The sequence below is a fragment of the Tyto alba genome, unplaced genomic scaffold (assembly GCF_018691265.1).
Source record: "Tyto alba isolate M040663 unplaced genomic scaffold, T.alba_DEE_v4.0 Super-Scaffold_13, whole genome shotgun sequence".
In the NCBI taxonomy this organism is placed as follows: Eukaryota; Metazoa; Chordata; class Aves; order Strigiformes; family Tytonidae; genus Tyto; species Tyto alba.
The window spans coordinates 13,178,239-13,200,217 of NW_024881275.1; the positions used below are offsets into that span (position 1 = coordinate 13,178,239).

The following is a 21,979-nucleotide window of genomic DNA, read 5'->3' on the forward strand; positions in this document are numbered from 1 at the left end:
ATAATAAATGTCAGAACAGCAGTTATATTGCTGCATATGACAGAACACTTGATTCCCAAGAGCCTTTCACAAGGTAGATGTGAAATTTAACAGGTCCTTCAGGAAAGGCAAATACGTAATTCTGATTTCTTGGAACTTGCTAGAGTAGATTCAATACTAAGTCCAAATCTCATGAGCAACATTAGCTCTTTCAGATGAAGAAAGGAAAGGAAGAGACCCTACTGTTATCATTTTGCTGTTTTGGTTTAACTGTTCATGCCCTTTCTTTACATGACTATTTGCAAAGTCAAGAACAATCGGTACCAGTGGAACTACATAAATAAAGATATGGGGAAATCAGTGTCTTCCAAGTCAGACAAAGATAAGAGGAATCTGACTTCAGCTACCAGTTGTATGGTAGAATCTGACACAGCTGGTTCAAGTGACTGATTTTGCTAGTTCTGTGCTGAAGGTTTTAACACCAGACTTTTGTAAAACCAGCATTTTTTTCTTGAAGTGGTAAATCTGCTACCAGTTTATGGTTACGCAGCCAAAGCCCAATACTTGCAAGTTGTGTTTGAAACCAAATTCTTTTTTTATTCTGTACATTCAACCCTCACACTATATACACCCAATATTTGAAAGAAGAGTTTCTAGATTTTGAGACATTTCCCTACTCTTCTACAGGCAAAAGCATACACCTATCATATTCCCAGGTCCACAGAGAGTCTGATAGGTAAGCTGCACCAGAGACAGAAAAACAGAGTAAAGCTTGCCTGCATTCAGCCAAATAAGCATCAAGGACAGTGATGGCTACCATAGAGGTAGAAAAATACAACAGCTAAGGAAGGAAAGAAGTTGCCTAACTTGGCTATGAGCTTCAAGAAACAAAAGCTCCATGCCATACTTGGCAGGATGAACCTAGAGACCCAAGGCCAGAGATCAGTGACAGATTTCTTGCAGGACACAACTAGACACAATAAAATTATCAAACCCAAGCAGTTTTGAAGAGTCAAGTTAATGTTTGTTTTCAGAAGAAAACCTTCCAACCCCCCAAATTTAAGTCTATGTGGTAGGAGGGCACAGCAACAATGTCCATTTTGTAACCAAACACAATGAACTGTTATTAATGTAAAGTCTGATGTCAACAGAATCAGGAGAAAACAGGCACTATTTATAAACTAGATGAAGAAAGAGGTATAGCTGCATACATCACTGGCACATCTCAATTTGATCTGTTGGTTTTAAATTTTCTCTGGAATTGAGATACACTGAACACTGTTCTATCACAGTTCTATTCAAGCTGTCAGACACAAGTTTTTCTTTCCATATGCATTTGGTCAGGTCCTCTGGAGAGAAGTCAGAATTCTGGGAGTGACCATCAGTTAAGGAAGAAAAAACACTGACTTACCTTTGTATTTATTAAGAAAGCTATGCAACCCCTGGTCAAGTAACATTTCACTACTGAGAAACCTAAAAACCCCATGGTTTGATGAAGATTAAGGGGGTATTGTGAACTTTGTTAGCTTTGAACTCAGATAAATACCTGTTACTAAGCTGTTTTCTAAGCATGCATGCTTGCAAGCACTCAGAACACAGGTTGCAGAATGTAAGCCTCAAACTCCTTTCAAACAGGACAGAAGTGTGAATAGAAGATACCAAAGGCTTGCCAAAACCCCTAAGCTGTGCTTTATGGTGGTACTGTTTTCCCAGTCTACAGACTACCCAGACTTTGCTCTAGAAGTATTCCTATAGATGTTGAATGATTAAATAGCTCCATTTTCTAAGCAATCTAATGCAGTAATTGGACTTTCCATCCAGCCACCCACTACTAACTGTCAAAGTTGTTTTGATTTGACACATTAGATAGAATAAAACTGAGGAAGTACCATGTAAGCAGAAATAAGAGTTGTATTCTTTATCAAGAGAGGAAGGCACAAACATAAAAAGCAAAGAAAAATGTTAAGTCAATTAAGTGACCTGTGGGACAATGTTTAATAACTAAAACTTATTTCCCTCCTAGTCAGTGATGCTAAAATAGGCTAGAAGCAAGTAACTAATTAAAAGTCTGCCTGATATGCAGTTTAACTTCAGTAGTACTAAAAATGAAATTCAAATTCTCCCGTCTTACCCATACATTGTCTTGATGGACCTCCCTGGCGATTACCACAGCCAGGCAGCACAGGCATGGCTACCAGAGCTCTTACAAAGCAAGATGCTAGAACAGCTTTATAGGTCTGGAAACCACGCTGATGTCCCTCCTCACCATTTCCAGTGATGGAAGGATCACCTCCAAGCCAAAGATCCATGCTAGTAAGCAGGAAACCAAGAAAAGGTGTTTGAGGGCTTGCTTAGACGAACAAGGGATTGAACTCCCACATTAAAAAACTGCGTGTATGATGTGAAAGCAGGAATGAGTCCAGTAAAGGGCCCCAGAAGTGATTAAGGGACTGAAGCATCTCTGATGCAAGAAAATGCTGAGAGAGCAGGGATTTCTCAATCTGGAGAAAAGGCAGCTCATGAGGATCTTAGACATAAAAATCTGATTAAGAGAGCAGAGAAGATAGAGTCAAACTCCTTTTTGTAGTATTGTGAAAGGACGAGAGTCAATGGGAACAAACTGCAACACAGAAAAGTTCATTTGGAAATTTCATGTAGATTTAAGTCCTTAAGAAAACACCTTTTCATGGTAAAGGGCAGTCAAACATTGTAAGAAGTTATTCAGATAGTACAGTCTAACCCTGGAGATGTTCAAAACCCAGCTGGACACAGGCCTGAGCAACCTGCTTACGGTGAATCTGGTCTGAGCAAGGGTTGGACTAGAGGCCTCCAGAGGTACCTCCAACCTCAGCCATTCTGTGATTTTGCAACACATTTTATATAGATCTTAAGGAAATTCTTTGAAATGGACTTCTACCCCAAGTCTGGAAGTAATTTGATTCAGGTGAAGGTAACAAAGCCAGGACAGAGGATTCCCTCTCCACTTTTTGTATAAAACCAGTGATACTGTAATTTCCCCCCTACTCCTTCTAACAGAAATTCAAAATAGCAACAGTGTCTTCCAAAGGGAAATTCACACCTCTAGACATGTGCTGTCACATACTATGGATATAAACTCACTCTGAGACCCTCAGGAGAAGGCAAATCCACAAAAATGTTTGCTAACTTGCAGTAACTTTTGCTACAGAACTGGTGTCTGTCAAGATATAAAACAGTATCTGCAAAAATCCTCTCACTTCTCCTCTGTCAAATGAGTATGACTTCTTCCATGGTGACAGTTGATCCAGTGACATCTATTGCCCATGCCCTAGCTGGTAAATTCTGTTTGGAAAAGAGTTTGACATAGCAGTCAAGGCCTATACTGAATGCAATTTAAAGAAAGCAAGTAAATGGAAACAGTAAGCTCTAACCAGTAAACACTAACATTACAAATTCAATTTCAGTGTCATTCCCTTTAAATTCAAGTGTATTTACAAGGCATTTTTCACATCTAAGAACACACGCCAATCAATTACCCTGCATGGAACGTATCCCAGTGACTACTCCTGTATCCTGATGCATACCGGAATATGGGCAGATTAGTCACTGGAATAACATACATAAAATTGAAATTAGTACTTCATTGCTAATATCCAACACTACCTCTAGCCACCTTGCTAAGCACTAGAAGTTCTGTCCAGGCAAGAAATCTGAAAGAAACACAGAACTTCAGAAACCCAATGTAATTAAGTCTGTTTTTCTTTGGCGAAACATTACGTGTGATCAGTGATTATTGTTTTCTCTAGTGATGCTGACTTGCAGAGACACCACAAAATTTTACTGGTACAAGGGGACCAATTCCCATGTAAAAGAAGCTTTCAGAGTATGGGATATATAGTTTCTATTCATTACTGATGTCAAAGTCCAGCTATTTCACTCATGATACAGATTTAAAGCAGAGAACCTCTGGATTCATCTCCTTACCTGTATCCTGTCAGTTTGCTTATTCAGTAATTACTTGCTGATAGTTCTAGATTGAATGTCTTCAAACAATATACATATGCACTGAATTAATAGCTGTGCTAAAATGTTACTTCCACAGCCACTTCAACAGGTGAATATTTAATAAACATTAAGGTTATGCAATGTCAAAACCATTGAACACAATGCAAGTCAAGAAGCAGCCAGAAAGCCTACAATTTTAAATATTTGATGATGACACGGAGTACAACACTGAACACAGCTACTCTGAAGACACCAGTTTAAAAACAGTTTTACTGGAATTTTCCACTGCAGTTAGTAGGAAAAACACTTGTTTCTAGAAATACAAACATTATATCACCAAATCCAAGTATTTTCACTGCTTTCATATTTCATAACATCAAGGTGAACTGATTTACAATTTTCAAGTCAAAGTTGTGAAAGTTAGCAGGTTAAACAAAGAAGTTGCCAAAAAGAATAGAGACCCAGTCCCTACAAATGAATGGTTCAGTTCCTTACTATCTGCTACTACCTTTAGACACCTCAATACCATACACTTCCATCTTTTTTTATCTTATACCTTAGTAGTAGTACAGGAGGCAGTGTATTACCTGTGAGAATTTTTTCCTAAAGTGATATTAAATTCTAAACACTTCTACTTAAGGTATTCTTGCAAGTCTTTAAATCTGCAGTCTTTAGATGTTAAAATCAGGATTTCAATAAATGTAAACCTTACATTCAATAACTTCCAGTGTAAACTTTCAGCTTAGAACATTGTTTGTCTTATGGATAGTATCCAGTTCTTTTAAAAAGTTTCAGTGAAAAAAAAAAAAAACAAACAACAAATTACCACCCAGCCTGTGCAGATGAAAATGGGTTAAACCTTCCTGCAAGGGAATACATTAGGAATATACAAGCCCTCTTGGCAATCACAATGAAAACAAGGACATATTTCTCTGTTTTTGTTACAGCAATGTTCTCAGAGACCATTGTGCCAGGCAAGTGTTCTTAACTTGCACTTAAATTAGTATATGAGATCCCATGACTCAAGAACTCTTCTTTATTTGATTTCTAGTAACAAGATGCTGCAGCACACAGCAGAGACCAGGTCTCAGCTGTCACCAGCCAGTGATAGGTTCTTGTCTGAAACAGGAGAGTACATTGCTGTATATTCATCGGGTTTACTTTCTGTCTCTCCTCAAACGAAAGACAGTTCCATTCCAAAGAAAGCGTGAAGGCCACTTTTCCCTGTATACACAACACTGCATTGTTATCATGTACATGCTGTGCCAAGTTTAATTCATGGTGCAAGCTTGCAGCAGCATTTGTTTCTACGGGCAAAGCAAATTGGACTCAATTCTGTGGAACTACAAAACATACTACTCAACACAGCTTCACTTATGTGTGCAGATTAAGCTAAAAAATATAACTATATCCCATAGAGGTTTTGCTTTTACAGCTTGACCTGCAAGGTAATGCACAGAAAAAATGGACACACAAGTAACCGCCTTTCAGCACTACCATCAGAATAGGTTTTGCTATTTCAGTCTGCTTCTCATGAAGAGTGCCAGCTCTGACAGCTACATTCAGTGCCCGTCACAGGCCTGAGGTCAGCCATGGGATCCACATCTGTTCTGCACCTTCACAGCAGAGGACATGAACTGACCAACTTGACAGTTTGTTCCTCCCCAGAGCAAACACAACTAGAAAAAAGGCCTGGCCATGAAGCAGTACCTTGCAGGGGATCATGATGAGCTACACTCCAGAGACAAATAGCTTACCAATACACTGCCCTGATACCAGAGCTTTCTCTTCAAGAACTGCGCAGAACAGGATACATATACTGGAAATTCAGTAATCTTCTCAGGATACTGCAGCACAGAGTAACTGCATCAGTTGCTAGATGCACTTTTGACAAGATTCCCCATAATCCTGGCACACAAGGGGAGATACACTGACCAGGGCAGCCACTTCCATGTCTAAATTAACAGCCCAGCTAGAACAGCGTTGAAGCTCCAGTTCCTTTATAAGCTTCTTACACAAGCAGGCCTAAAATATGATATTCAGAGTGGTTGCTGATGAACATAGTAGTTGACATGAACATGACTAGCCAACACAAGAGTACCTGTATTTTATAAAGCTTTTCCTTTGAACTAGAATAATTTTATCTAGATAATATGAATTTGCTAAAGTACTGTAGGCTAAATATACCACACCATGCCTACTAAGATTCACAAATACAAACTCAGCATGTTTTCTGAGTTGGGGAAAAAAATTACACAGGGATGTGTTTTTAGAAACTAAGGAATGACCTCACTGCAGGTAACTTTCACTGAAATAAAGTGAAATCCTACAGATGCAGTCTCTTGCAGCTTTTGGTAACTGCTCACAGTAAAGTCTTCCACATTTAAACAGTTATTACCCTCATTCTTGAGCATGTTAGTGCACTGGACACTGGGTATTAGGTCTCCAGCATCTGAAGCTTCCACCAATTTTCAGAGTAGTTACTGGACATGGAGCAGCACTGCTAATACGAGTACTAGAGCTCAGAAAGATTTTTTACTTTCATTCATCTTTGACCATGTTTCCATATTTGACACTCTCATCAGGAAGCAACCACAACAGCCACTTGCACTACGCGCCTGCAGCACATTCCACACTCATCCCACTTTCCAGGAGGCAGTGGGTCAAACACCCTAGCTCCACAACAAAGCTGGAGAATTGAGCTAGCTGCTCAGGTTATTTGGATCAACATTAAATCTAAGGAAAAATGTGGTTTTAATTCTGGCCTTGAGTCCCAGCTCAGCATTTTAATCCAACCCCCCCCCCCACCCCCCCCGCCCTCTCCTTTCCAACTTCCTCAGAATGGGACATGATTAGTCATTTTTAAAGCACAGGCAGCAGCAGGTTCAGCACAACAAAGCAAGTTTTAAGAGGAACTCAATTATAAGCAGGTCTCATCTGGATGAGAAGACTTGTCAAGACCTAGGACAGCAGTGACACATTAAAGACAACCAGATGGAGATGCTGAGGAAGCCCATAATTAGTTCTTCTTGAGATTAAATGTTTTGTAAGAAACCATGTTATTCTTCAGACTGAGAAGCATTTTTTCCCAGTACTATTCTCAAATTTATCCTGAAATGAAGTACTGAAATACCAACTTGTGAAGCAAAGATCTTTTCCCATATGCTGAAGACTCATTATATAGAGCACCTGAGCTTTATTGGTATTTGTTATCTCACATTGTCAAAGGTAAGATAAACACTTGGTCTTTCATCAGTAAGTCATCAACTCATCTTCCCTGTCACCATCAGGGTATTATGCCATGAGTTTTCTAATAAAATACAGGCAGTTCTCATCACTAGGAACGAGCAAGATTGATCAATAATGATATCAAATTCAATACACATAGCAGTAACAGTCCTGATCAGAGCTACAGTTTCAAAAGAAACTGTCAATGGGCCCTTTCCCTCCTCCACCCTATGCTGAAACGACCCAGCCAGATGGATGCCCTTTGCTCTGGATTCAAGAAGCCTTGACTCTAGCTCAGTCTCACACTTGGATGACACTGCATCATCCAAGAGAACCTTCTTTGATTTGGAAAAGCAGCACGCATGGTATGACCTCTTTATGGAATTTCAGGCATCATTCACTATGCAGCAGTTCCCAGCAGCTAAAGCTGCTCCAGGAGGATTTATACCCTTGGTTCCCTTACGAGCCAGAGAAAACTAGCAACTGGATTTCACTGCATGTCTGACAATGCTGTCCACAAGCAACAGAAGGTTTCTCTATCTTCAATTAGATCAGCAGGCTTGTTCGGACATTTAGAAAACAATCCCTTGTTTCACAGTTCTCAGGAGGAACATGGCTTGTAAAAAGTTTCTTCCAATTTGTAGGAGAATTTTCTGCAGGCAACCTTTTCAAGGTGTATGAATTTACTTCATGTGTGACTCTGCAAGCAAGGACAGGTCAAGTTGTTCTCGCACTTAAGTTTGTTATTCTGATAACTTGTACATTTGTATGGTTACACCAGCTCTATGAAAACATTCCTTGGAAACATGAGTGACATTGATTAAGAATATACCTTAAGTGTTAAAACACAAAGCCTCTAAAGTCCTTACAATTTTTCATGGCTAGCCTTTGAAAAAAGCCAAAGCCATCACCAAAGGCAGTGAGAGGATCTTTACAAAGCATATTATAGTAACAGATAAGGACTTTGCAACATTATAGAAAAAAAGCAGTTTTCCTAAATTCATTTTTTGGCCTTGCTTAGGCTAAGAACCAAGTGCAAAATGGTGGCACAATGTATTTTTAATACAATCAGCTGATGTAAAAGCTACATTTGTGCTCTCTGAGAGGCATCCAGAGAGACAAAGAGCAATCAAGCCAGAGGATACTTCTGAGCAATCGTTACAATGTTATGAGAGGATGGCTCAATGAATTTTATATTAAGTGTCCAGAGACTGACCTTGCAAAGGGTGTAGTGGCCTTCCTTCTCTGTTCCCTGCTATAAGCACAGATGAAGACAAAAGGTTCTGCTTGCTGCAGAGGTCAGGATTAGAAAGGACAAACATGATGACTAGGTTGGATGGGCTCTAAACTGCATTGTTGATATTATAATGGGCCCTAAACTACACTGTTTCTATTAGAATTTGAATTATTTCTGTAATCTTCAGGTAATACCAAACACACGTATTCTAATTTGATAAAAGAGCTGATGAGGAGAATAACTGAAATACAGAATTCACCACATTTGTTGCTTAGCTCTCCTCCAACTTTAATTTGACATTGCACTTCATCTCTAGTTGGCAGCTTCAGTTCCTAATTCTTGATTTTGTTCCTTTTCCATGTTTTGTTTCTGGTAGCATTTTTTCCTTTTCTGTTACTCTGCTAGATTCAAAGTATATACATTTCCATTATGTCAGCATTCTCTTATGACTGCCTTCTTCCAGGACAAATTTAGACTTAGGACCAGCCTTTATACAGCTGAGAGGAAGAGGACCATAAGTCTTTCTTAGGATATAACTGATTAAGGATACACCACACTGCTCAGAGGAATACCTCATAAAACTGCTGCTTGATGTACCACAAAGGAACACCAAAAATGGGCTTTCACGGGACTTGGTCTGAAGCAGATACATGAAACCGAAATGCCATTTGGTGAACGGAAACAAATGGAATAGTACATATGTTAACAGAAAACAACTGGAAATCGTGATACAGACAAAAACAGAAACAGAGGCTTTCCCAGATGTGCTCAAAATAGTACGAAAGTTCACCTATACTACCTGAAGTTCGTCATAATACTTTAAGAGAAAGACAACAGTTAAGTTCACTGACCTCTTTCTACACTAAAACAGGAGATGGGAATTACGGACTACGATCACAAGATAGCAACTCTGCTGTTTTGCCTTTAAAAGCACTAATACAGAAGAACATTTTAAAATCTGCAGTCATAGCCATCATTGTCTCTTTAAAAATAATAAATACATAACTTAAATTCTAATTGTAAAGAAAAGAAACAAAAGGAGATCCAGTCACCAAACATTTTCAGTTTCCTACTTCTCACTTTGATTGACTCAAAGTCCTCCCTCCATACTTTGCATTCCTGATTCTGATCTGATGAATGCTCCCTCTCCACTCATGCATAACCAGTGAGTAAGAGCACCACAAATTTCAGACATTTCCAATAATCCCAATAAAAAGCCCTTACTTTAGAGGACAAAAGTACACAGGGTAATATCCAGCCCTCCACAGGAATAATATGAACAAGAACAAAATCTCAAAACAATATACCCCAATTCTCCTTCTGTTTTTGGAGTTGAGGTGAATCTGTTCACAAGTGTTCCTTTCTGAAGGAAATAAGCTTCAACTTCTCCATGCTATGTCTAGGGAGCTGATGATTATGACAGAGACACTGACAAGCACATCTCTTGGGTCTTTTTCACATTATTCATTCTACAGACACACCTTACAGAAATGCACAAAACACGTATCCATTGCTGCTTACAGTTATTGCTTCACTGGAGTATCTTACAACCTTTTAGGAAAAACTACTACTGCATGGTTTAAGGACACCCAGAGTGTCAATTAGTATGTCAGAAAACTTGAAAGCCACTAGCTGAATTAGAGGTCATTTTATCTCAAGACTTCTATAATTTCAAAAATAAGTGCAGCCATATTTTACAACAGTGAAAGCGTTCTTATGGAGAAAACAAGTATTTGCATTTAAAAAACCTCCATGCCTAGCATTTGCAGCATTTTGGACCTGTGTAGAAAGCCATATCATATTTTAACAGCTCTGCATAGCATGGGGAGGGCAGAGGACAGGAAGATGCATTGTTGATCTCAGTAGTAACAAGCAGTTCTTGGTTTTGTTGGCTATTTTTGCTTGTTTATAGCTTGGCTTTTGAGCAATGCTTGAGATCTTCCTTCAGCACCGTACAGTATTGTTGGTTCCTTTTGACATCCACATTTCTGTGTCAGAACCCCCCTATGTAGGCTCAAAATGGACCTTACTGCACCGCTGAGGTTTTTGGCTGCAAACTTGCTCAGCAGCCTTAGGGTGAGCTGCATTGGTTTAAGGATCCTCTGCCCCAGAGAAAACAGTGACAGACACTTGGCAAGAAACCCTAAGTCAGCTGCACACAGTGCTTGGGCAAACACAAAACAAGCTATGTTGTTGCTGAAGGTGAGATTAGCACATTTTATAGTTCAGTCTGACACACTGTGTTATTTTCCTCAGAGTGGTTAGGCATTAATGAATAACCATGTGGCCATAACGTCATTTACAGGAAGTGGTAGCAGTATGCATTCAGAAGTGAATCCTCCTCTCAATATTATTCAGCAACATGAAAAACAAGCAGCCAGCTTAAGCTGGTTAAGTAACATTCAAAGTCTGAGGGGATCTGAATTTCAACTGGGGGTGAAAATGCATGTGTGGGGTGGGGAGGGGGTTTAAAATGGAAATGCTGTCAAAGCTTTAACTGCAACATAGCTAAATGATTGTATAATTACCATTTGTAACTCCTGCAGATATTTAAGGAAAAAAAAAAAAAAACAAACCACATTTACCTTTGTTCCAAGACAAATTGTTCTGCTTCAGATCTGCTAGAGCACTTCAATTTTACCTTGACAATACAGTCCTGAGGTATTTAATTACCCTGTCAAGACCACTAAATGGTCTGGCACCATGCCCCCTCTCTCAATCTTTGCTGATTGATAGCATCAGTAAAACTCAGTAGCTTTAATTAAACCTCCAAATAAGATCCCCTTTTGCCACTCACTAGATCAATGTTCTTTAGTGGTGGAAGAAAAAAAAAAATAATTGAGAAGGTAAGGAGGGTTTCTCTCACCTTCACAGCTCACTTGTCTCTGGTATTTTAATAGACCTTTTTACACAACTCATACTTCATTGCTCCCCAGGGACATTACTTAATGAAAAGATTACAACAAGAAGTAAGACTACCAAAATTTTCTTCTACAAGTATCAATGGTGAAGACAGGAACAATCTAAATCTTTTACCTGCTGCACTGATTCAGAAATTGGACTAGCATGTTTCTTTTTTCATCATTTTGTTATTTGCCATTAAGAACACACAGCATTTTCACAAGTACTATCACAGATAGAAGATCCTAAGTGTGGAGATCTTGAAGACAGTTAGAGGATAATTCCTTTAAAATTAATCTTACTGTAAATCTAAGTAATGGTTCAAGACACCAAGTGAAACTATATTGCATAATAACAAGTTTTAAGGACCCTCTGCCTCAGAGGACACTAATGAAGTTGTGTCACATCCCTCACCAAGTCTTCCCTTGCTGTACTGCACTTCTTTGGGCACCTGTAAAGCCGATAGTTTTGTATTCATTCTACTAAAGTCATAACTAGCTCTTTTCATTATACAGCTTTCTACAGTAGGGCAGCTAACTAGGTGATGAAGGCAAAGTAGGACATTTATGCTTTTAGCCAAAGAATTTGCCAAACTTTGTCAACTTCCTGTTGGAACAGTGCTACATGTTAAGCCTGATGATTTTTTTTTTTTTTTTTTAATATATGCAAAACTATAAAGGAGTGGGAAGAACTCAGATTTAATAATTTAAACTAGAAATTTAATACTTTAGATAAAATATTTCTTAAATATCTATTCCCCTGACAGGTGATAATTACCCATGTAAACACTCTAATAGTCCAAAGAATTTAAAAGAGAAGGAAACTTTACTAAATCTGATTTTTAAGCAGCACTAGCCGGGTAAAATACAGTTTGACCATCAATGCTATCTTATAAAAAATGACAACTCCTAGACCTCTAGACTGGACAAACTACTTTCTCTCCCCTTTTCAGTGTATATTCGCATACATATATCAGAGGCATTGAGTAAGAAAGCCGTCTGCCAGCTCCCACAGGCTCTGGCACTTCAGGCACTCACTTTGGAGAGCTGGGGACAGGACAGTGGGAAGTCCTCAGCCTCAGTTCACCTTGAGAGGGAGGAACAAGCACTGCACTGTTACCATCTGCAGTGTCCCCTTGGCAGCTATGATCCACAAAAGACCATGTCCATCATTCAGGAAGTCTAATATCCATGGAGAAAAGCAAGAGATTTTCCTGTGTCCTCCTGCTACCCCTAAAAACCGAGGTAAAAAGCTGCCTCCTATTCAGCATCTCACAAAGCTCTATGCCAGTTAAAGGATAGGCTATTTGTTTGCCCACTCCTCTTTACACAGAGAATCTTACTGCAGTTTCCTGTAAGCATAGAAGTCTTTTACATCACACTGAAAGATACTCCTATTCAGAGCATCTCACACTAAATTCACCTGTGTATATATATATATATATATATACACACACACAGGAGCAAGGAGAGGGGAAGCCACTGAGGACTTCCCCCTTTCCCAAGTAGAAGCCAAGCCAACAAAACATGCACTGAATTTTTTTATTATGTGCAAGTTAGTGACTCTTAAATGTTGTTTGCTCCTCTTTGTTTTCTATGTTTGGGAAGAACTGATCACACCAAGGACAACCCAAACGAAAAGTCATGGACGAGCAAGTGGGTAAGCAGGAAAAAAGGTAAGTTAAAGTCACTCCAGTCACAGAAATCCTCATTTTCACTGACTCTTAAAGAGCCAAAGTGCTTCCCAGCAGCAGCTTCTCTCAAAAGCAAAGCCACAGAAAATGTTTTACCTCTAAGATACAACTTGTTTACACACTAAAGTTCCAGAATTAAATGAAGCTCAAACTTTACAGGCTACCTCCAGTACAAGTAAGTCTGTTTACTTGCAAATAAATCATGATTTATGCCACAGAGGGCACCATCTAATATATGTATAGGTGTATTGCCTAGCAGAGTGGGGCTCAGGTATCTTACACACCTCAGTGTGCCTTCAACATCAGTGCACACCCACCCCACAGTTTTAATATTCAGGTCAAATCAGAAGGTAACACAATGAGTACCAGGTTAGACAAGACTAAGACTAGTATGACTTGCTTTCGAGATATGGATATGAAATTTGGTTAGGATACTTTGCAAAAAGTTCAATAAAGTATACCATAAAGCAGTCCATAGGATGTTCTTTTTAAAAAGGTATCAGGTACTAAGTTTTAATATCACTACCCATACAGAAGAACTGAAACCAGTATTTTGCAAATCCACATCTTCAAATAGTAGGTGGCATTGGATCAGAGAAACCGATCCAATGACTAACAGGCTAGTACAGTGGATCAGAGGTATGCATCATAACCCCAATCTAGAACATCACGCATCAGTATCAGGACAATACCCTTTCAGTAGGAACGCTTTCAGTTTAGCCACAATGTGAGGGTCCATCACCTAACCAACACGGTTCCTTCCAGTTTTGTAGACTAACAGAAAACATACACATTCAACCATCATGCCAGTGAACTGGTTAAACACTTCTACAGAAGCCCCAAAAATGTACAGATTGAACAAGCATCTGTTTTTGCTTTTGAAGTCAAAATATCCACTAACACTACCCTATTCCATCATTTTTCATATGAAAGTATATATAAAAAAATCTCAGTTAAACGATAACCCATTTTTTAAAGCTAACAGTAAATCTAAAGGTCTCCAAGTCACTGCCACAGACATCTTTCAACAGGAGAAGCAACTGTCCAAAGTGCAAATGTCAGTCTTAAAACATACTAGGGATCCCCCCAGCCTCTGCCCCTTCTGCACTGGAAGAATATAAAAATCAGCCTCTGAACACCATGTCAGGAGAATCCAGTCATGAAAACATGGCCCGAAACTGGGCTTGTGTCCAAGAGGAAGAAGAGGAAAGCAGTGTTTGCCCTCAAATCAGGCACATTAACACTGAAAGATGCTGCTGAAGTTAAACAGGGATGAATGTGGGTATCTAGAGTCAGAATTTTACCTGTAACATGAACAAGCAACATTCATAGATACTTTTTTTTTTTCCTCACTAGAGTTGTTCGTTATTTTGCTAAAAAGGTCATAATGTCAGCTTGTGACAAGTCAAATGTTTCAGATTTTCTTTAGCTAAGGACAGCTAAGGCACAAATCCCTGAAAATTTACACATAAACTTTAGTCTCACTTCCAAAGGGTCACTGTCTGGTGTTGCTTATAATCTATAATTCTACTTTCGTGTCTTGGGAAGGGAGGAAAGGAGAAGCACCAGTGTCACCACCCATGTTTGTCTACTCCATTTTCACTTTTTCCCCCCATACTTTTTTCACAATCAAATTTTCAGTTGTAGAAATACAGTAACTGTTTTCATTAATCACTTAGCAAGGTGAAAGAGGATTAAATTCATAAACCAGCACCATAAAATAAGTCACTGTAAAACCCCTTAAGAGGTCATTAGGATTTGGAAAACCTGGCTTTATTCTCTGTAACAACATCCTTTTCTGACTGGCTATATAGTCACCAGAACTTGCAACTTATCATCCTGGACAGATGCACTTTAATTTGTCCAGTCCAAAACATCGAATGAGTGTTGTACCTGCAACACTACTGGAATGCAAACTCAAACCCTTCCTCATCACCACTCAAAACAGCTTCAAAAAACCGAGAGCATGAAATGACTTTCCTCTGTTTTCCCCCAAAGCAGAAAATGGGAGAGACTGTTGGTGGGCAAGATGCCTGACACAAGCACATAGGGAGCTTTCTGCAGCAAAGCATCTATCAGTGTCTTTCATACATTGCTATCGTGAGCCATGGTTCACCATTTGTGAAGCAGCAGTAGTCAAGTTTCAAACTGTGTAATCCACTTTATTAAAGCTTATGAATCCAGAAACAGGTCAGGTATTCTAACCATAATTACCGCCATCTTATTTCTGTCTCAGTCATCTTTAAGTGGCTCTGCACTGCTTAAGTTCAAAGCTTTTTATAGGGGAGCTTTATCTTATAGCTCAAACACGAGACTAGTCAGAGGGCAGTCAGTAATCATGCTGCTTAATAAGGAAGAATGGGCTGGTTGGAACATGGATTGCCTTCAGGCACCAAAACCTGCGAAACACTTTCAAAAGTCTGCATTCTTTGAAAAATTTTATTACATCTTCTCTTAATATTTCAGAGCCCAAACAATTGCTCAAATGAGCATCCTCACTCTTCTGAATGGATTAAGAGAGTAGATGAGAAAAACTAACTTGCAAGATTTCTGCTTCTAGAAATTCAAGAAACTGGATTTAGTAAACAAGTGCAAGAGTTACAACACAAACAAAAAAACAAGAATCTGAAACATTAGAGACCTAGACACTAGAGCCCTAAGAGTCCAGTAATTTCAGCACTTAATTTTAAGGATTTGTAAGATAAACAAGACACTAGCATCATAGAAAAGGGAGTATTAATAAGAAAGTTACACCATCTTCTTTGAGAAAGTAAGGAGAAAGCATGTAGTGTAATGTTCAGATTATTTCATTTCTGCACCTAAAGCATACAACACAATTTCTCAAAACAATTCAAGCTCACATCTAATATGCTCTCAGGTGCATTAAAAAAAACCAAAACAATAAAACCAATTTTCTATATTTAATCATAATCTAATTCTCTAAACAGACTACAAAGAACTAACCATCTGCTACATGGTGAAGTCCTAGTTTATTCTACTGACATTAGCAGAATGATTAAGTTACATTTGGAAAACAAATCATGCATCTGATCAATGAGAAGTCAAAACACTGCAGTTTAACTGATTTAAAACTACATACTTTTATGGTTTTAGTTTGAAGTCTCAATCCATTCAGAGTGTTGATGGCTTTTTCAGCATTCTTGGGGTCAACGTAGTTCACAAAACCATAACCCAAACTCTGTCCTGATTAAAAAGAGGAAGAAGAGTGATCATTAGTACTGCAGTGCTATGCAATGAATAACTAACAGTGTTTAAAACCTATATAGACACATTGAGCAAAAACTGCTTATACTAAAGAACAGTATGTGCCCCAGATAAAGTTTCAAAGGCTCACAACACCTAATTTTTCCAGTAAGGTTAGTGTTTTTTAACTAGCTTCCCCTGCTTCCATGGACTGCCTTGAGTTCAACACAGAAATGGCTATAGTCAGGTTAATGAAAGACTTAAACTGCTATGCAAAATAGGTTCAGGAGTTTGTTATGATCTGCTAGAGACTAGATGAAGTGCAGGAGCTTCAAGGTTAAGTCACCAAAAATCCACTACTCATTCATTTTTGAACTTTAACTGAACATAAAAAGTATAATGTCAAAATTCTAGACCAGTTCTTGAAAATAAGTGTTTCAAATATACTTCAATATCAGAATCTGTGCCGAATTTGAAGCCAAACATTTCTACAGATGTTACTCACACACTAGGCAGAGTCTCTCAGTAACAAGTTTAAAGGCTCATTTTGTTCTTATATTCGAAACAACTGGTACAAGTAACTGGTCATAAGCTAAATATCAAAGATGCTACATTTTCAGGTTTTTAGCATTGGTAATTCAGATAATAGATGGATATAAAGTACTTTTAGTTCTTAATCACTGAATCACAGCTCATTTCTAATAAGAGTGTATTTTGTCTAAGCACTTCTTGAACACTTGAGAGTTTAGCAGTAGTCATCTCTTAACAACTTCAAAACTTAGAGTATCCTTAACTACTGTGCCCTTTTAAAAATATTTTTAGTGCATAAGGATGCAAAGTGAAAGTTTAGTGAAAGGATACCACTTAGTAAGAATACTATCCTTCCTGATGGGAATTTTGTAATTGATTAAATAAGACAAGAGACAGTTTAGTAACAAGCCCACCATTGCTGACATTCATAACTTTATACAAATTGGTCTAATGCAGCACTGAAAGTTGGAGGACAACACTATCTTACCACCCTCCAAAGCTATTCTTCCCAATCTCCTCCTCAAAACAGCACAAATACAAGTAAATTGGTTAGATGAAGCTGTGAGCAGGTTAATATATGCAAAGTCATTAACAAAAACCACCAGACCCCAGCTGGCCATGCCTGAGCAACCTGCTCTAGACAACCCTGCTCTGAGCAGGAGGTTGGACAGGATCTTCAGAAGTGCCTCCAACCTCAGCAATTCTGTGTTTCTGTGAGAAACAGTATGGAAATATGTAGAAGCATTTCTGTATTCTTTTATAGTTCTACCTAGATATAGCTAAGTTCTTTATCCTAGAAGTGCCTTTTCCTTATTAGTTTGATTACAGTAGAGCAATTTCTATACCTGTCACCTCCATCACTCCCACTGTCTGCAGAAACTCTTCCCAGCAGTGTCTCCAAAAAAGAACAGCTTAAAGGAATAGACCTTTTTGTGCATGGCTTCTATTTTAGTCTTACCTCCCAGTACAGAAATGCTGATTTTTGGTGTTATTATTAATCTCCTAGGAAGAAACCCATTTAAACCACAACCTTAAAAGATGTTAAAATCTCAAAGATAAAGCTATTTAATATAAGACCTTCCAAATATACTACTCACTAATTCTGGAGGGAACAGAGAAAGATGTGCAGAAATTATTTCCAGTACCCCTCTGTTCATGTGAACTATTATTCACATTAAAAACCACCCAGGCCACTGCAGGCAAAGAGCATACCCAGCTGTTACAAAGGATATAATTCATAATTAGTTTTTCTGGAGACATTCTATTAGTTAAGCTTGATGAATATTAGTAGACTAGCCTAGGAAGCTGCATAAACAAAATCCAGTAATCTATTCAGGGCAAGCTTAAATTCATTTTTGCAGATTTATTCTTCAATTTTGCAATTGAAGCTTTCACTGTGAGGGTGGTGGAACACTGAAGCAGGCCACCAAAATTTGTTGTTGTGAATTCTTCATTCCTAGAGATACTCCAAGTTTGACCGGACATGGTCCTAGGCACCCTGCTCAGGGAGAGCTTGTCTGACAAAGGGGAATTGACTAGTTTATCTTTAGAAGTCCCTTCCACCATCAGTGATTCTGTGAATAATTTCTTTTATTTAGTTGAGTTTTGTTCAATCTGGGCTATCATCTAAAATTCAAAGATGTTCAGATCTGACATTCCAAAGGCCTTATATATTTGAAAAGGTTAAGAAAAGCTAAAAAACTTCTTAGAGATTGAAATTTTGCCCGAAGGTTAGTGGTTCAATTACACATTATTAATAATTCAGAGGCAAAAATCACCTTCTTCACAGAAGCACATAAGGAAGATGAATCTTGGCTCTCAACAAGCAATACAAGTAAGTTGAAACTGAACCTGATTTCTAGAATCAGATGCTTGATGGATCACTCTTAAATCTTCCTACTTGTGTTAAGGGAAGATGTTTAAGAGATTTGCCAGTTCATATACAGGTGGCTGAGTTTTAGGAAATACAAGCATTTAACAAAATGCAGTAGAAGCAGCTATTTCAAACAACCCATCTGATATCCCAATTATTGCAAAGTATGTCTGACAACAGGTGGTATTTCTCACATGGTGTGAAAGTGCCAACAAGGTTAGAACTCAGAAGCTCAGCTCTTCACAAGTGTTTCACTGTGTTATCATTTAGGCCCATCTGGCAACTGAGCACCACACAGCTGCTCACTCACTCCTTTCCCCAGGGGGGATGAGGAGGAGAAAATATAACAAAAGGCTCAGGGTCAAGATAAGGACAGGGAAGGATGACTAACCAGTTATGGTCACAGGCAAAGGACAGACTACTTGGGTGGGGAAAAAAAAACAACCAACCAACATCAATTTAAATACTACCACCACCATTAATTTACCAATTAAATTAGAGTAGGATAGTGAGAAATACAACCACATCTTAAAACACCTTCCCCTCATCCCTCCCTTCTTCCCAGGCTCAGCTTTGCTCCCAAGAAAATGTGCTAGTAAGAAAACATTCATCACTCTCAGGGGGAACATTCTGCTCATTTGTAGAAGTGAGCAATACTTCAGAAGTTACATGCTCAAACTATCAGTTGAGCTTCTCCTCAACAGTTCTTGTGGCTATTTCACAGCAGTGTTTCAAGCTGTTTCTGTACACTTTCTACTAGATTTTATGCTTGGGACACTACAAATAATTAGACAATATGGTATAGAACAAAAGGACAGTTATGTAAATGACTGGTAAAAGAAGAGATCACCTTAAGTAGGAAAAGACAAAATGATGAAATTACCTGGAAGGAATGAGGGAAGCAGCTTAACTTGAATTTTGCTTCAACAAAATCTGATGTAAAACCAAAACCCACACAGCAGTAGAAGTGTACCTCACAGCCCTCTAAAACTTCAAAGGGCTTAAAGCAAAGGTTATGATTGAAAGTTCATTAATTACATTTTACTTTTTATGTAACTGACACTCCTGTGAAGCTTTTTCCTGCTTATCAATGTACTAAACTTTTCGCTTTCCAGAAAAACCAACTAGAAGCTAGATGCTTAGAATAGCTAAAAAGAGGAACATCATTATTTAATAATTGTAATGACTAATTTGTATTCCCTGAAGCCAAGGATTAAACAGAACACTGACAGAAAACAGCTGTGGACTCTTCCATCTGTGCCTCTTCTATACTAAACTCCACTCACCAAGAGAAATCTCCTGCAGAACACACACTTGTTTCAAAGTCTAGTAACACACTTAAAGTAGATTATGTGCCTGAGTCCACAATAGGGTGATGGATCTATAGTTTTCCACAAGTTGAATAATTCTCAGATTTAAATGTGTATCAAAAAAGATCTTAGTCTCCTACTGTTTCAAGACAGGGTCAGCTCCATCTGGGTCTTGCTCAGCTTTGTTTTTCCAACCTGTGCTTTCAGACTACAGTCTGAAAAACCTGACACCTCTTCAGGTTACTTGTCCAGGTACTTTTACTACAATGTGTTTAGGTATTCTGAATATCCAGTTTATGCCTCAACTGGATTGAGGGCAGCACCTGTTACAGTTAAAGACAAGGGCAGGATAACATGACAAAGGTTTTACCCTCCCTAGATAATCTATACAGAATACCATCTTTTAGTAGTTTGTTCTTCTCAATTTTTACTGCACCTAAGCTTCCTGTTTCTCTGGGAACCCCAACATTTATTTTCAAACAGTAATTCAGCTACACTGGAATGTAAAAAAAAAGTAAAGATATTCTAAACTAAATTATCCACTCCCACCAAGCCTGTTTTCTTTTTCCAGTAAACCTGCATTAAGATTCTACTGTTATGTTCAGGAGTTACACAAACAGCTGAACCAGGTCATTTAGCCCAACCACAGCAGGCCAGCAATTAAGATGTTTTACAGCCTCTTCTCTCAACTTCCTTAGGGAGTGGCCTGCCTGACAACTTTTCTTGCAGGAAAGTATACTTGTCAACATTTTTTTCCTTCCTTTTTCTCTTCAGAAGCAGCTACAACAGCCACAGGCAGTGGCTTGCCTTCTAAAGCTCCAATATACCTGCCACATAACAGCTAAATTCCTCCATGCTGCACTTTCAAAAAGAAGGATGGAAAAGACAAGAACCTTCAGATCAGACAGCTTCCTTCAAGGCCAAGTTAGAGATCCTCTCCCTTTGACTACTATACCCATAAACCTGAAAAACAGGTGAAAGTAAATAAAAGAGTGGGACTGAAGTGTGTAATAAGACAACTTCAGTAAGACCGATATGCAGGAATGTCTCTGTGTAGCGTCTCCCTCCTGGAGTGGCCCAAGGATGATAGTTTATTTTATAACAGACACTGCAGTGCAGAATTGCTGTAAAATGCTCCCATTATGTTTTCAACCTATGAGCTACCACTCAGTTTCAGAAAAAAACGTTCCCTAAAGCCTGTAGGCACCTCAGAACCAAGAAGAAATACTATTTCAGACACAAGCACCAAAGGCAGCATCTTCAACAGCTCTTTGCTCAATGCTACTGGGCTGGATGCATAGTAAGAGAGAGTTCAGTCAGAATTATGCAGTCCTGTTAACATGAGTTTGCCTGAAAGTGCTCAAGTGTCATTCACAATCTGCTACACCTTGAAAGAAAGGCTTGAAAGGTAGACAAGTATGAGCTTTAACTTAACTGATGTTAAGTAAGCCCTTTCAAAAGCTGCTTTAGAAATACTGTGAGAGCTGTACCAAGCAGGAAAAGACCCAGCAAGGTTACAAATGCAGTGAACTCAAGAGCTGCGTTTTCACTAGTCTTGCAACATTTTATCACTCCTGAAAAAGAACACATTTTGTTTTCTGCATAGCATCACGATTAGAGAGTAGCTGATTAGTACAGTAGTTTTATTTCATGACTGATTAAAGGACCTTGGTAATTTACTACATCTTCTCTGAACTTTTTTTTGGGCAGAAACATGAAGTCTGGCCCTAGAAATTTCTGGCCAATGTGAAGCCTAATTATCTTTTGCTCTTGAAGTCTCCTGCTGTCCAGTTGTCTACTGAACCTGTGTTCTCATGATTATCCCCCCATAACAGGTGCTGCTGAAGATAATTTTCCTACATGCACGATTGAGAAGCGTGTCTTCCCAGACAGAATCCAGAGCCAATACTGCAGAACTCTCTGCTTGAACACACTGCTGGTATGTTTTTTCAGCACTACTCTATCAGTATACAATGCTGTTGTTACCAGATGACTAATAGGAGCTGAAAAAACAGCAGCTCCGGTACCAGGAGAGTTTC

At 38.7% G+C, this 21,979-nt stretch overlaps 1 protein-coding gene across 9 annotated transcripts in view; it reads right to left on the reverse strand.

Annotated features, from left to right (window-relative positions):
* ELAVL2 (ELAV like RNA binding protein 2) overlaps positions 1 to 21,979 on the reverse strand; it is a 94,535-nt gene that overhangs the window by 12,286 nt on the left and 60,270 nt on the right. For all 9 annotated transcript variants that reach the window (XM_042788044.1, XM_042788047.1, XM_042788045.1 and 6 more), the window contains one exon: positions 16,123 to 16,226. In XM_042788044.1, the coding sequence (XP_042643978.1) occupies positions 16,123 to 16,226 (104 nt within the window). The remainder of the gene's footprint in view (positions 1 to 16,122; positions 16,227 to 21,979) is intronic.